This window comes from Cataglyphis hispanica, chromosome 12 (genome assembly GCF_021464435.1).
Source record: "Cataglyphis hispanica isolate Lineage 1 chromosome 12, ULB_Chis1_1.0, whole genome shotgun sequence".
In the NCBI taxonomy this organism is placed as follows: Eukaryota; Metazoa; Arthropoda; class Insecta; order Hymenoptera; family Formicidae; genus Cataglyphis; species Cataglyphis hispanica.
The window spans coordinates 104,759-120,089 of NC_065965.1; the positions used below are offsets into that span (position 1 = coordinate 104,759).

The 15,331-nt window shown below is 30.8% G+C and overlaps 1 protein-coding gene across 1 annotated transcript; it reads left to right on the forward strand.

The window, feature by feature from the left end:
- Positions 1-12,049: 12,049 nt before the first annotated feature.
- LOC126853344 (uncharacterized) lies at positions 12,050-13,625 on the forward strand. The gene is made up of 3 exons (XM_050598993.1): positions 12,050-12,301; positions 12,807-13,055; positions 13,127-13,625. Exons 1-3 carry the CDS (start codon positions 12,053-12,055, stop codon positions 13,217-13,219), a joined length of 591 nt encoding a protein of 196 aa, XP_050454950.1. The 5' UTR covers positions 12,050-12,052; the 3' UTR covers positions 13,220-13,625.
- The last annotated feature ends 1,706 nt before the right edge of the window (positions 13,626-15,331 follow it).

Here is a 15,331-nt window from a genome sequence, read left to right on the forward strand (position 1 = left end):
TATACTGCGGTTTTGACATCCTTCGTTCTTCGTTATATGTTCCATTTGGCTACAGATCATCTGTGAATGCGTCGTTCTTCTCATCTTTTGTTTAGAAATCCCTAAGTCTGCTGCCCTTAAAGTTCGAATATCCGTCTGTTTATCTTCGCGTCCACGCGGTTTTAAGTTTCTAACGTTCGAGAGTTCGTAAAGATGTGACTATTTTGTTTATAGTATTTATAAATTATAGCAGCCAGACATCGGCGCTAATACGTCGCAATTCTTTGTAGAAAAAGCAATAATATTTGAATGGTTGTTGTTCGAGATTGCAGCAATATCGAACTTAGCATGTTGTTGCTGCGCGACCGCGTCGTCGCCGCACGCGCGATGCGAGGCGGCGTTTCTGCGACCGAGCGAAAACGCGCGGCAACAACAAACACCGTCGCCCTTCTCGAAGGATCTCAGATGAAATTGTGACAAACAAGTCACAGAAAAACTGTCGGCGGAAATGAGCGAATTTCGGGAACCTTCTGGATCCTTCGAGAAGGCGACGACTTTATAAAAGCGAGCCGACAACCGAGCTCGGCACAGTCCGCTAAAAACAATCGACGCGTACACGCTATCCTAGTGATAACAGAAATTCATTTTTGTGGAAAAATATTCGCATTTCAGTGTGACTACCGGAGTTATTCCGAGACAGACGATTTATCGCTGTTCGTCCGCCGCGTGCGAATTACAGTCGTATGACACGTATAATTAATCTTATAAGCAGTATACATATCATATTCGTCGTAGAATTAATCGCGTCTCGATACTCGCAGGTGTGTTTGTCCGGCCGTCTCATTTCGCGCTTGTCTTTTTAGAGCACGCTCGCTCGCACTTTCACACATAACTTTCGCGCACAGTTGTTTATGGATGGAAAGCAAGACGCAAAGCTGCCGAACATCGGCGCTGATATGTCGCAGTCTCCTTCTTTCCTTTTCTTGTCTTTTATTTATATCTGCTGATAAACGGTTCTTCCTAGAAAAAAATTCTCAACGTTCCGACAGCACGTGCAATATACGCTATTTGTTTATAATGTTTATAAAGCAGCCGGATATCGGCGCTCATCTTTGTATATATGCGTCGGTTTAAACATGTCCCGCTCTCACGATACCACTCGAAAAATTCCGTCCACATCGAACATGCAATAGATGCTATTTGTTTACAATAAATATAAATTATAGCAGCCAGAACATCGGCACTCGTCTTTGCACCGGTTATAAATATGTCCGCTCCCGCGATAAGCGTTCCCTGTACCCGCAACGTCATACTCCCCGCGCCGTCAAGTTTCCCGCGCGGCTTCCCCTCGACACGCATCTTCCTCAGAGGACCAGCGTTAGAACTCTCCTATATACTCTACTATATAGGACTTTTCTGTGCAGAATAACACCCTCTATCTTTCTTTAAGGGTGTTGCGCGAATTTTCGGATACCCTGTATATATATATATATATATATATATATATATATATATATGTATATATATATATATATATATATATATATATATTTATATATACATGCGTGCGTGCGCGCGTGTATGTGTGTATATGTGTGTGCATACTATATTATTGTATTATTATATTATATTCTAATTTATTAATGTAATACAATTATTTAAAATTTTCAGATTTTAAATTTGGTTTACAACTTGAAACAAATATATTTATTTCCGTAAGTAACTACATCTTCATCATTTTTTTGATATATACAACCTAATTTCCCTTGTAATTGATAAACATTTTTAATCGGTCCATAAATTTGTTATAAATATTTTGTTAATTGAGAAACACTATCGAAATCGTGATCTTTATGATTCGACGAGCCTCACCTATTATTTTAGTTCTTATTATTTTAGTAAATTGTTATTCTGTCTCGCTAGGCAGCATGGACTTAGCTTCCTCATATCTCTCGATAAAATAATTAAAATGAATGTTCTGATCGTCAAAATAAGGGACTGATTAGACCGCGTATTTCAAAGTAACGAAAGGGTCATTTTGAGCCATGTTGCTGATATTGCTCGGTTCTTTACTTATTTTAATTTTATTTATGTCGGGTACGATAATCCTGTCGCAAGAATCGGCGTAGTCAGACTCGGACGCAATTTCACAAAACTTTTTTTCAAAATCTTTTTTGATTACTGTTTCGTCTAACGAAAAATTAATGTTTTTAATAATAGAATTTTTTGAAGTAGAAGTGTAGTGTGTTTCTGATGTGTTTGATTTTGTTCGATTATATGTTTCTTGAGCAATTTGAAAATTTTGTTCTATTTCGTCTTTATTAGCTGTACCTCTTGTGCCTTTACTTATTCCAATTTTAAAAGATCGCACATTACAATCAATCCCGGACGAAACTCCAAAATTTTATAACAGTATGTTACTAGACTCTCGGAAGGGTGAGTTACAAGGAAGGGCGCAACAACTGTTAAATAATTTTAAAATAGAATATTACGTCCAGACTCTCGGAAGAATAAGTCACAAGGCGCAACAACTATTTTAAATATCTCGAAATCAAACGCCTTACGGGCGTAAGTATCGGGTCGAGCGAATTCGAAGGTCTGAAATCAGGTAAACAACTGTACACGTCGCTGTTACGCTGTTTTCCGACGTTCACTCGGTAGTCCCTTTTTATTCAAGGAATTTAATTCCTATTATTCGGGATGGAATCAAATGCAATCTTTTATCGGGAACGAGAGAGAGGTCAAGAAATATTTAGATTAATTAGACAAAAATATACATTTATTCATTAAATAAGTAGGAAAGTTGATACATGGTTTTTATGATTTAACATCAATAATATAAAAAGAAACTAATCCTTGAGTATATGAATATATGTGTGAATGTATATGTATGTGTTCATTTATTCGCGGATGTTACATTTATGCAGAGGACGTCGGTCAGAGTGAGTGAGGGAAGAGATTCTATCGTTAATATTTATTTCTGACCAGTTATTATACAATAATTTTGTTAATAGAGTAAATAAAATTAAATAAACATGTGTGTGTAGAATGGTCAGAAGTATAAAATTGGTCGCTCGCATATCAGTTAAATTAAGTTTTTAAAATTTTCTAAAGCTTATTACGATTATTACGGAAGGAGTTAATGATTAAAAGATACGGAACGAGTTAAGTATTAAAAGAATAAAACATCTTATGGAATTGTTTTGATTTAAATAAAACATAAGACAAAAGAAGATAAGGGGAAAATTATTTAATCAGACTTACTTTTTAAGAATAGAGATTCGGAATCGGAGGGATGGCGAATTAGTGTGGTATTTCGCTCTGTATCTCATGTCGGTAACTCGATACTCGTTGTAGGTAAGTTGCTCTGGAAATGATGCCAAGTGAGGATATTGGTCCCAGTGTCCTCGTTAAGCGGGATGTTTCTCCTTTTTATTTTTTTTCTCGTAGTGATCGTCTATTGGCGAGTCTGATATCAGTTCAAAGTCCTTTGATCATTGTCTTTTTTAACGGACTCTTACGCATGTGATTTGATTAGAAAAAGTCTTATTTCTTCATGATTAGGAAAGAATTTATTTTGTTATGATTATTTTTATCAAATGGTACGGCTCTATTTGTTAAGTATTTCGTTAGAAAAATTTATTATCTTTTCGGTACTGCTTTATTCTTCCGCCGGAAAATTCTACTGCAAGGTATATTTATCAATTTTTATTTATTCGAGAGAATCAACGTGGTTTTATCATCACTTCTCGCGTCTTTCTCACGATTACTTATAGATATACAGTTATTGACAAGTGACTAAGAATTACGAAACGCGTAACTTAGGAAGCTTTGTTTATTAAACGATTCATTTTTATCACCAATAGACAATTGCCGCAACTTCGTGGAAGAAATGAATCATGGAGTCGCCACGATGTAACAGTTTAAAACTAGTTTTGATCTTTTGAGGATTTATGTCCGTGCTATGTTCAGTAAACATTACTGTGAAGACATAATATATATATAAACGTCGGTCTAATAATGTCTTCCGACGCTTTCCGACTTTCCGACTTTCAAACTTAATCGCCATTGCCTTCTATTTAGGGCCTATTCCTCTATCAGCCCCATCTCGCTTAAAGCTCTTCTAATATTGTCTCCCCATGTTCTTCGGGACCTTCCTCTCTTTTTTCTTCTTGATAGTGTGCATTCCAGAGATAATAATAATAATTATTATTATTTATTCCATTTTTCTTTATAATTATTATCATTACCATTAATCGTCATTTTTATCACTATTATCTTCATCATGTGCATCATTATTTTAATCATTATTTTCATGTTTATTTTTATTATTTTGTTATTATACAAAAAAAAGAATATTTTTAATCGTTTTTTTTCTCTGCACTTCATAAGTAATATATCATGGCGTATGTTGACAGCACTAGTAAAATTTATTTAATAATCTCAATAGCCTTCAAAAAAATAAAAAATGTAAAGATTAAAAAGTAATTTATTGTTTATTCTTTATTGTTTTTATCTGCAATAATGCTTCAGTATTTTAAAGAAATTATCCGCTAGCAGTCATACTTCAGGACACAATTATGGCAAATAGCAGATGATATAAGAGACATGAAAAATGAACTGCTGTAACAAATCCATCAACGACCAAATGTGGATCAGAGAAGAATCTATTTTTTATTTTTTTCACCTTTCAATTCTGTTAAAAATTTAGAAGAGCATGTGGAGCAATTTTTAAATCAGCCGAATAATTTCGAAACATCAATATAATAATACTTTGTTAATTATCATTAATAAACTGTAATTATTTAGTAGAAATTACTAATACTAATTAATAATAATCATCCATGATACATAAAAATTGTTGCAATTTTCATAAATGCCATTAATTTTCTTTTTTTAAGTATATTTTACTAAACTTTTCTTTAAAATTAATAATTAATGTTTTTAATTTGATTTGCAAACAGTATTTATCTATAATAAACAATAGATCTACATAAAAATTTTAAAAAAATTACAACTGATTAATCTAATTAGATCAATATTTTAGATCAGTTAACTGATCTAAAATTTTAAACAAATGTGTTGTTTATAAAACAAAATTTAATCCAGTATATAAGTTGAAATTAAAGAAAAAGATTTTTTATTAAATTAAATTAGTATACAAATTTCAAAAAATAAAACAAACTTTTTTATTTCTTTTAATTCTATTTTTATTAAATTTTAATGTAATTTATTTACTGGGTCAATATATCACTAAAATTAATATTAAATATTCAAATTATTAAATTATTAATTTAAATAAATTATTAAATTAATATTAAACATATTTGGTATATTTGTTGTATTAAAAATATTTGTTGTAGGTTAAAGAAGTATCCAGAGCGGGAAAATATTTTTATGATTTTATTAAGTATAATTGTACTCGTTTGTTGACCAACGAGATTGCAAAAAAATATAGTTGACTAAAAGCAAAATAGAAGCGAAAGTTTTGTCATTTAAAACTTGCTGATTTGCTAATAAGCGTTTAATAATATAATAAGCGTTTAATAATATAATAAACGTATAATAATATAATATTAAGATATTTGTCTGATTTATTAATAAAAATGTTCTTATTTAAATGATTAATCTTAATAAAATAACGAGTGATAAAAAAAGATGCTATTTATAAAATATTTTTTTTTACAATCTCCAGTCAAGACACTAATTCCGCATATAAGAAAAAGGATATAGAAGAAGCAATCCAAAAATGGCTGCAGAGAGCTAAAGAAAAATTGAGTGCAGAGAAGAAGAAGCAAGATAAACAATCTTTTAAATAAGATTAATTTTGATATTTTATCTACATAACATATGTAGTATTAATATTATAAAACATTTAAAGTTTTAGTTTTAAAGGGGATCCTTAAGGGAATCCTTAAGTGACTGGCGAACTCCGATGGGTTAGCGCCCTCATCTAAACGTAACTAAAATTGCCGATAATACCGGCATTTGTAGTTCCGCTATTATCGATAGTATTCAATTAATTTAAACATGCATAATAGAAGATGCAATTTTTGCATTGTGTTCCATATATTCAAATGAGAATATTACAATATGTTTTTACTGCTTTATTTATCGTCTCGCATATGTATCCAAACATATCTAAGCGTGTGATATTAAAATATATATGCGTGTCTTTATTGCATTGAACACAATTTGAATATTGCTTACATAATAACGTGTACTCTTCTATATATTTTTTAAGAGAAATACCATTTGGACATTTGTGTCCACATTTTTATATATACACGTTTATGTATACATATATATAATATATTATACACGTATATATAATATTTTATATATGTATAAAATATATATATATATAGAATTGATATATATATATGTAAATGTTTATGTATTTGTAGTATAAATTTGCAAACATTTACAATACATTATATATTTATCTCAATCGCGATAAAATAATGAATTTACAATATTTTGAATATTGAATATTCGAATATCTTGAATATTGTAAATAAAGAGTAGGCCCATCCATCGCCTATTCTTGTGAGACACAACCATATATTCTTTTTGTCTCTGCAATAAAGATAATCCTCGCATTGAGATTTTCTCTTAATATTTTTTTGCATATCATAAGCTTTATGAATACGATAATAAATATTTATCATCGTTTTTATCATTTATTTTACACACATGCAAATTGCATCTTGTGTGAAATAATCAGCACACGAATTGATCGCCTCTGGCATATATTTTACACACATGCAAATTGCATCTTGTGTGAAATAACCAGCACACGAATTGATCGCCTCTGGCATTTATTTTAAACACATGCAAATTGCATCTTGTGTGAAATAACCAGCACACGAATTGATCGCCTTTGGCATATATTTTAAACACATGCAAATTGCATCTTGTGTGAAATAACCAGCACACGAATTGATCGCCTCTGGCATATATTTTACACACATGCAAATTGCATCTTGTGTGAAATAACCAGCACACGAATTGATCGCCTCTGGCATTTATTATTTAATCAAAGCGCACATGCAAAACGCATTTGATATGAAAAAACAACCAGCTCACGAATTGATCGCCTCTGGCATTTATTTTACACACATGCAAATTGAATCTTGTGTGAAATAACCAGCACACGAATTGATCGCCTCTGGCATATATTTTACACACATGCAAATTGCATCTTGTGTGAAATAACCAGCACACGAATTGATCGCCTCTGGCATATATTTTAAACACATGCAAATTGCATCTTGTGTGAAATAACCAGCACACGAATTGATCGCCTCTGGCATATATTTTACACACATGCAAATTGCATCTTGTGTGAAATAACCAGCACACGAATTGATCGCCTCTGGCATTTATTTTACACACATGCAAATTGCATCTTGTGTGAAATAACCAGCACACGAATTGATCGCCTCTGGCATTTATTATTTAATCAAAGCGCACATGCAAAACGCATTTGATATGAAAAAACAACCAGCTCACGAATTGATCGCCTCTGGCTAATTAACTACTGTACCTGTAACTAGTATTTTAAAATACTAATATAATAAAAGAGGCAAGCTTTTCTCATTATATTTGCGTCTCATTGCGTTCCCGCATATCATATATTAAAAATAGTACACAAAAAAAAATTTCAACGTGTAATAACGTGCTATAATAATACGCGATAATCTCTTGTTACGCGTATGAACAAGACACGCGACAAACTGAGACTGAGCCTGCCACGCATTGATCCGATCGCGTGCGTCTGTCGCATGTATGTGTGTGCGTACAGCTGACTTACTGCCTGATACGTACATACTTACATACTAATTGCTATAGATGTCGCGTAATAATGAAAATAAAAACTAATCTTTATAAATGTTTATCTTTATAAATTAATATTCTATGACCGAAACATTTATAATATAAAAACATTATTTTTTATTATTAAATTAATTTCATAGAAACAAAAATATTATTTCTATTTTACGAAAAATTATATAAAATTAATTATTTATATGTATATTATGGATTATTCTGTATAATTAATAATAACTGTATTATCTTTGTATATTACACATATGTTATATACAAGGTGTTCCCAAATTCAAATTTTGCAAAGGAATAATTCTGGAAATATTAAATAATAATAAAAATTGTTATCAATTTTTTAGCAGTATTTTCTAAAATTTAATAGCTTTTATTTTATAACTTACGATTTATATGATCGCCTGTGATTCGTGCATCTAATAATTGATAATCGAGCATTTAAAGTTCTACTTATTCTATATGATAATTAACTGATAAACTATGAAGCTTTAATATCAATCTTGTTACTAATAAAATACTAATAAGATATAAATATATATAAAAATGATATATATATATATATATATATATATATATATATATATATATACTTTTATTTTTATATAAAGTTCCCAACTTATTATTATCAACTTTTTAATATCAACATGCCAAAATTATTTTGTTACCTATAATATGCTGATAACGTGTGTGTATTTATATATATATTTGTGAATTTATATATAAAGATGGAAACATACGTATATGTATTTATTATCAGATAATAACTATAAGATCAATTCAATATTAAATTGATTAATTAATTATTATATTTATATTTTACATGTTGATATTAAACAATAACAAGTTGATAATAAAAACTTGGGAACTTTATATAAAAATGAAAGTATATATATATTTTTATTTTTATAGCTTATTAGTAACAAGATTGATATTAAAGTTTGATAATTTATCAATTAATTATTGTATGTAGAGTAAGTGAAACTTTAAATGCTCGGTTATCAATTATTAGAGGCACGAATCACAGGCGATCATAAAAATTGTAAGTTGTAAAGTAAAAAACTACATTTAAGAAAATACTGCTAAAAGAAATTGAAAAGAATTTTTATTATTTAATAATTTAATAATTTAATAATTCCAGAATTATTGCATTACAAAATTTAAATTTCGAAATTTTGAGGGATACCTTATATATAATATATAATGTCTAATATACAAAGATAATACAATTATTATTAATTATACAGAATAATCTATATTAATATACATATAAATAGTTAATTTTATATATTTTTTCGTAAAATAGAAATAATGTTTTTATGTATAAAATCAATTTAGCAATTATTTTATATTAAAGAAAACAAAATTGCAAAAGAATACCTCTGCGCATATTAGCGCGGGTACATATCCGGATGATGCGGCATCGGAGTTCTTTTTTTATCTACAAAATATAAACATTTAAAAAAAAAACTTAAACTTGCATTTTATCAATATGAATATAAATATAATGGATTAATGACATTCTTGCGATAAAAATAATACTAAATACGATATAACTCGTATAATTTTTAATGAAATAAGTAATCATAATTGATAAAAAATAATCCGATTTATGTCATGTTTGACATCATTTTAATCACAAGAATCTCATTAATCCATTATATTTATATTCGTACTGATAAAATGCAAAATGCAAGTTTTATTCTATAAAAGATTTATATTTTGTAGATAAGGAAAGATACCGATGCTAAAAAGTCGACAAAAGAGAGAGCAAGAAAGAATGAAGGAGCAAGCGAGCTGACAAATTTAAAGAGTTCCGAAGTCTCGCTCACCAGGCCCTTTATCTGTAATCTTTGACGTATATATGTCACCTTACTAGAAAATAAAAATTCTATATATTGCATTTTATATATCTGAAAATAATTGTAATGGATTAATTACATTTTGGCGATTAAAATGACACTAAATATGATATAAATCGGATTATTTTTAATAAAATTGTAATTATAATTTTATTTACATAATTGATTAAAAATTATGCGACTTATATCGTGTTTAGTATTATTTTAATCGGTAAAATATCATTAATTCATTGTGATTATTTTCGAATCAATAAGTGCGAAAAACAAAAATTTTACAGTAATGATATATAACGCGAGAGATTATAGATAAAGCGACCTTTGCGAACGAGACTCCGAAACTGTTTCATGTTAGTTATCTCGCTTGCTTCTTTCTTGTTCTCTCTCTCTCTCTCTCTCTCTCTCTGTCTTTCTCGATATTGTTAACCATGTGACAACAGCGCACGTGCTTGAAATCGGCTCGAATATCATTATTTGGCTTGAGACCATCTACCGTCCGCATCATCCGGATACATACAATTTTTTAACACAACCGGATACATACATTTTATATTTATATTTATATTTAGTTATCACACGTGCAAACACACACACACACACACACACACACACGCACGCAAAAACACGCACGCACACGCTCAAGCACATGCACACACATATAATGAAATAGAAATAAATTAGTTTTTTTTTAAATATCTATTTTAATTATATATTTAATTTTTCTTAATTCCTTATTTTCATCCTAACATTCTTATTCTCATTTTATAATATTGTCATCAAAATTATATATCACTTTTCGCTTATTTGTTTATATGTTAGTCATGCTGCTTTCTCTCTCTCTCTCTCTCTCTCTCTCTCTCTCTCTCTCTGTCTCTCTCTTTGTTCTTTTCTCTCTCTTTTCTTTCTCTCTCTTTCTCTCTTTTTTCTCTGCTTATTCTTTCTTGTATTCATTGCCATTATTATATTCTTTTATTTGTTTTATTTTTATTGTTTGTATTTTTGTTTTCCTACATAATAATAAATTAATTTATTCATCTTTATTTTATAGAGCATAAATGAAACATTGTATATTTGTATAAATAAAAGTATTATACATGTGTGTGTTTTGTATAAACATTTGTTGTATTTAACTTACGATATAAATCATATAATTTTTAATATATTTTGCAAAGGAATAATTCTGGAAATATTAAATAATAAAAATTTTTATCAATTTTTTAGCAGTATTTTCTAAAATTTAATAGCTTTTACTTTATAACTTACGATTTATATGATCGCCTGTGATTCGTGCATCTAATAATTGATAATAAAATAAAAACTATAATAACTATATATAACAACTATAATAATAACTATAACTATAATAATAACTATAATAATAATTATAATAATAACTAAATAACTATAACTTAACTATAATAAAATAAAAAAGAAAATAACTTGTATTGTATATCTCATTTATGTTGTATAAAATAAAAATACATAAATTTATTTATTTATTTACGTGTAGAAAAATAATAAAATAGAAGAATAAATGTTGAACAAATATAAAAATATAATAATGGGAATGAAAGAATAATAAATGAACAAAAGAAGAGAGAGAGAGAGAGAGAGAGAGAGAGAGAGAGAGAGAGAGAAGCGTAAGTGAACGTATAAGTGAATATGCGAGAAGCATAAAACGATACGTAGTACATAGTGAGCGAGCGATTAGAAAGAGACAGAGTATGATTGAAAAAGAAAGATAAAGAAACTGCAGTAATGTTAGTGTATACATACTCTGCAAACATGTATTTTGCTCTACACACATGAAAGAGACGAAGATAGTACGAATATGTCTGTCTTTGTCATATAAGATTGCAGCTCTGTCTATCGCGACATCACGCAACTAATCTACTGCTCTGTTTTACTCTTGAGCCTCGATTTCGCACACACACATATGCACGAAAATTTTAGATTGCATTATCTTTTTTACAAAGCTTCTAAACTCATTTCTCTAAGTTCACTGATACTCTTTGATGAAATGCCAAGTCGGATTGTTACTGATTAGGCACGTGCAGATTACAAATTTTTTGTATTAAATAAATGTTGACGGCAGAAGCCGATAACTAAACTGTAATTTTGTAATTTTTTTTTACTTTTTATATGAAATCATATCTACCCGAGTACGTTATTATATATATACTTTAATTATGGAAAAGGATTTATCGATATTTATAATAAACAAAAAGATTATGCACTTTAACTTAATATTCGCGTTTTGATCGGTAAAACAGACCTTAAGGATCCCCTTAAACAACAGTATTTGATTATACACATTCTAACACTTTTTTTACATATTATCTCATATTCTTATATTTATTTTTTATTATGTAATGGAGAAAATGAAAGATCAAAAAGAATTTTTAATAGTGGGTTATTCATTTGGATCCTTAATTGCTATCGAATTAGCAAGATTATTAGAAGCTAAGAATTTCATTGGACGGTTAATACTTATAGATGGAGCACCTGATTGGATAAAATTTTTGAGTAAAAAATATTTTAATCATACTTCGCAACAAGAATTGCAAAATGATATTTTACTTCATCTTCTAAAACTATATCTCGAATCTGACAATGAAATGGTTAGTCAATTATCAAAACCACATTATGACTTTTTATTATAAAATTTAACTAATTGGGTTTACATACAGTTAATATAAAAGAGTATATAAAATACATTATTAAATTATTTGAATATTGTTCTAAAAGTCTTATATATATTTTTAAATGATAAAATATTTTTTATTATCTTATTTTATATATAATACAGATTACAGAAAGATGTTTTTAACATTTTATTGATAAGTCAAAGTAATAATAATAATAACAGTACCTAAGAATTATATAATATTTACGATTGAAATGTAGAGTATATTTCAGAATATATGTAAAATGGGTGTCAATTTATAACAGTAATTCTTGATTACAAGTTATTGCTAATAATTAAAAGATAAAGTAATTTGACTGACGTAGCTCAAAAATATAAAAAAAATAGTTGAGCAATAAGAATATAGACATACAGTATCTCCAGAAAATACAATATAAACTTTCGTATTATTGTAATAAAAATACTTACATTATTTGCAGATTGCGTTAGACCTGAAAGAGTGCAGTACATGGGAGGAAAAATTAGAATTTATTACTCGCTTTTCGGAGATGACTGATATGTTAAGTATTGAAAATCAAAAACTTTTATGTACAACGTTTTACGATCATATAATCGCTGTACAAGATTATGATATATCTTCATTGTCACGCTTAAAATCATCTGTAATATTATTAAAACCTACACTTACACCTTTCACTTTTCCTGAAGAGGATTATGGTCTACATAAGGTAACTTTTTTATTAAAGCGTAACACATTTTATCATTTTTAAGATACTTTTTTAAGAGAAATTACTTTTAGGTTACTGAAAGTGTAGTGCAAATTCATTACATAGAAGGTTCTCATATCACAATAATAGACAAAATAGCATCATTTATTAACGAAGCATTCTAAAATAAATAGCTCTGTTGATGCCTCGAACGAATATCGATTAGTTGGAGGAGGTGCAGGAAAGGTGATCCATGGTTAAAATGCGGTATTTTCATATAACGATTTATTATAACTAAATAATGGAATAAAATATAAAGAAAAAAATGTGCGTCTTTTTATTGCGATGTTAGAGCTGGGACTTTGTAGTCGCGCGAAAGAATATCAAGAGCTCCCTCGCCCGATCTACTTGAGTCAGAGCACGACTCGATATCACCGAAACACTGCTCAAAGATCAAATTTTTTAGAAATTTCGATTGCTTGGGTTAGAAACGTCGATGAACATCGAAAGAGCTCGTCAACGGCCCAACAAGCTCTGTATCAATATTAAATTATTATTTAAATAATATTTATGGAAAAAATATATAATTAATTACTTTATTTTTTTCATTAAAAAAATATGTAAAATAATTGTTACGTCCAGACCCTTAAGAGTCAGAGTCAGCGGGAGGGCGTAACCCACTTAACTCCGCTAGACAAACGCTAGACAACGAGTGTCTCGGAGTCGAACGAATTGACCTGGGCCTGTGACAGGTCAACGACCGGAAGGGTCGCTTTTACTCGGTCAGTAGGCCGTTCGTTCGATGGTCCCCTTTTCGGTAAAGGAACTAAATCCTTATTACCCGGGACGGGACCTTGTGCGATCTCGGGATATGAGAGAGGAAAAGGATTAAGCAAAGAAAAAGAGTATTATTGTTTACATATCAAATTTTGCATTTATTGCATAATAAAAGAAAAATTAGAGCAAATAAGTGAGCAAAGAATGAGAACAAATTATTAAGTTTATCTTGTTAAACATTTAGTATATATATATATATATATATATATATATATATATATATCGCTTATTAACTATTATTTAATATTTATGTGTCTTTGTGTGTATATGTGTGTGTGTGTGTGTGTGTTACGAGATCTCCTCTAGGATACAGGGGAATTGTCTCCAGAGGACTTCTATGGGAACAGCGACAGGATAGTGAGACCCCGGGACGAACCACGGGATTACGGTGTCTGGTGGGGCCTTGGTCAGTGCAGTCAGGAATTCCTCGCGGTCCACCGGACCGGGCCCGATGCAAATGGCTCCGTCCGGAAGAGGGTCGTATATCGGGGAACTGGGCCAATGTCCGGAAGTAGAGGTAATCCTCAGAAAAGTCTGGCCAGTGAGATGACGGTTCCCGTTCGGACCGAGACGAGTCTTCGGTCTCTGTAGATACTATCTCTGGTTCGCTGTCAGTATCCCGTAGTTCGAGGGGGTCTTGTTGGTGAGGGGAATGATGAGGGGAAGAATAGGGGGAGTCACCTAAAATAATGATCGAGGGGGTGGGCGACCCGATCTTGAATGGGTAGAGAGGGGTGGAGGAGAAGTAACGGGGGTTGGGGAGCGAGGAGTGTCGGTAGTGACTACGTCTGTGTCGATATCAATGTTAACATTGCCTAAGGTACTAGTTTCCTCCGCCTGAGCCCGAGCCAACCTCTTCCTAAGCCGTCTATTTCGACGGTTACGCGCACGCTTTACCGACGCACGGGAGGATCGTTTCTATTTGCTCCTTCCACTGAAGGAGGATATAATAATAAATAAAAAAAAAAAAAAAACGGTTTGGGGATATATATATATATATATATATATATATATAACAAAAAAATAAATCCGCAATAATTCTTGGAGGTTTGCAACAAACTTGGTAGTTAATAGAAAGAGAGAGTGAGAGAGCGAGAGAGTCACGGGTAGCTCCGCAAAACGCGGACGACCCAGAGTAACTGAATAATGAGAGAGAGATAATAAGAGAGTCACGGGTAGCTCCGCAAAACGCGGACGACCCTTGGTGATGGATAAAGAGAGTGAGAGAGTCAGAGAATCACGGGTAGCTCCGCAAAACGCGGACGACCCTAGGTGACTTATAAAGAGAGTGAGAAAGTAGAGAATCACGGGTAGCTCCGCAAAACGCGGACGACCCTTAGTGATGGATAAAGAGAATGAGTGAGAGAGTAGAGAATCACGGGTAGCTCCGCAAAATGCGGACGACCCTAGGTGACTTATAAAGAGAGTGAGAAAGTAAGAGAATCACGGGTAGCTCCGCA

Bases quoted from the DNA above. Each gene is read 5' to 3' on its own strand.
- LOC126853344 (XM_050598993.1), top strand. From the start codon at position 12,053: ATGGAGAAAATGAAAGATCAAAAAGAATTTTTAATAGTGGGTTATTCA. The intron at 12,302-12,806 runs GTTAGTCAATTA...CATTATTTGCAG, and splicing joins TCGAATCTGACAATGAAATG to ATTGCGTTAGACCTGAAAGA. The intron at 13,056-13,126 runs GTAACTTTTTTA...AATTACTTTTAG, and splicing joins AGGATTATGGTCTACATAAG to GTTACTGAAAGTGTAGTGCA.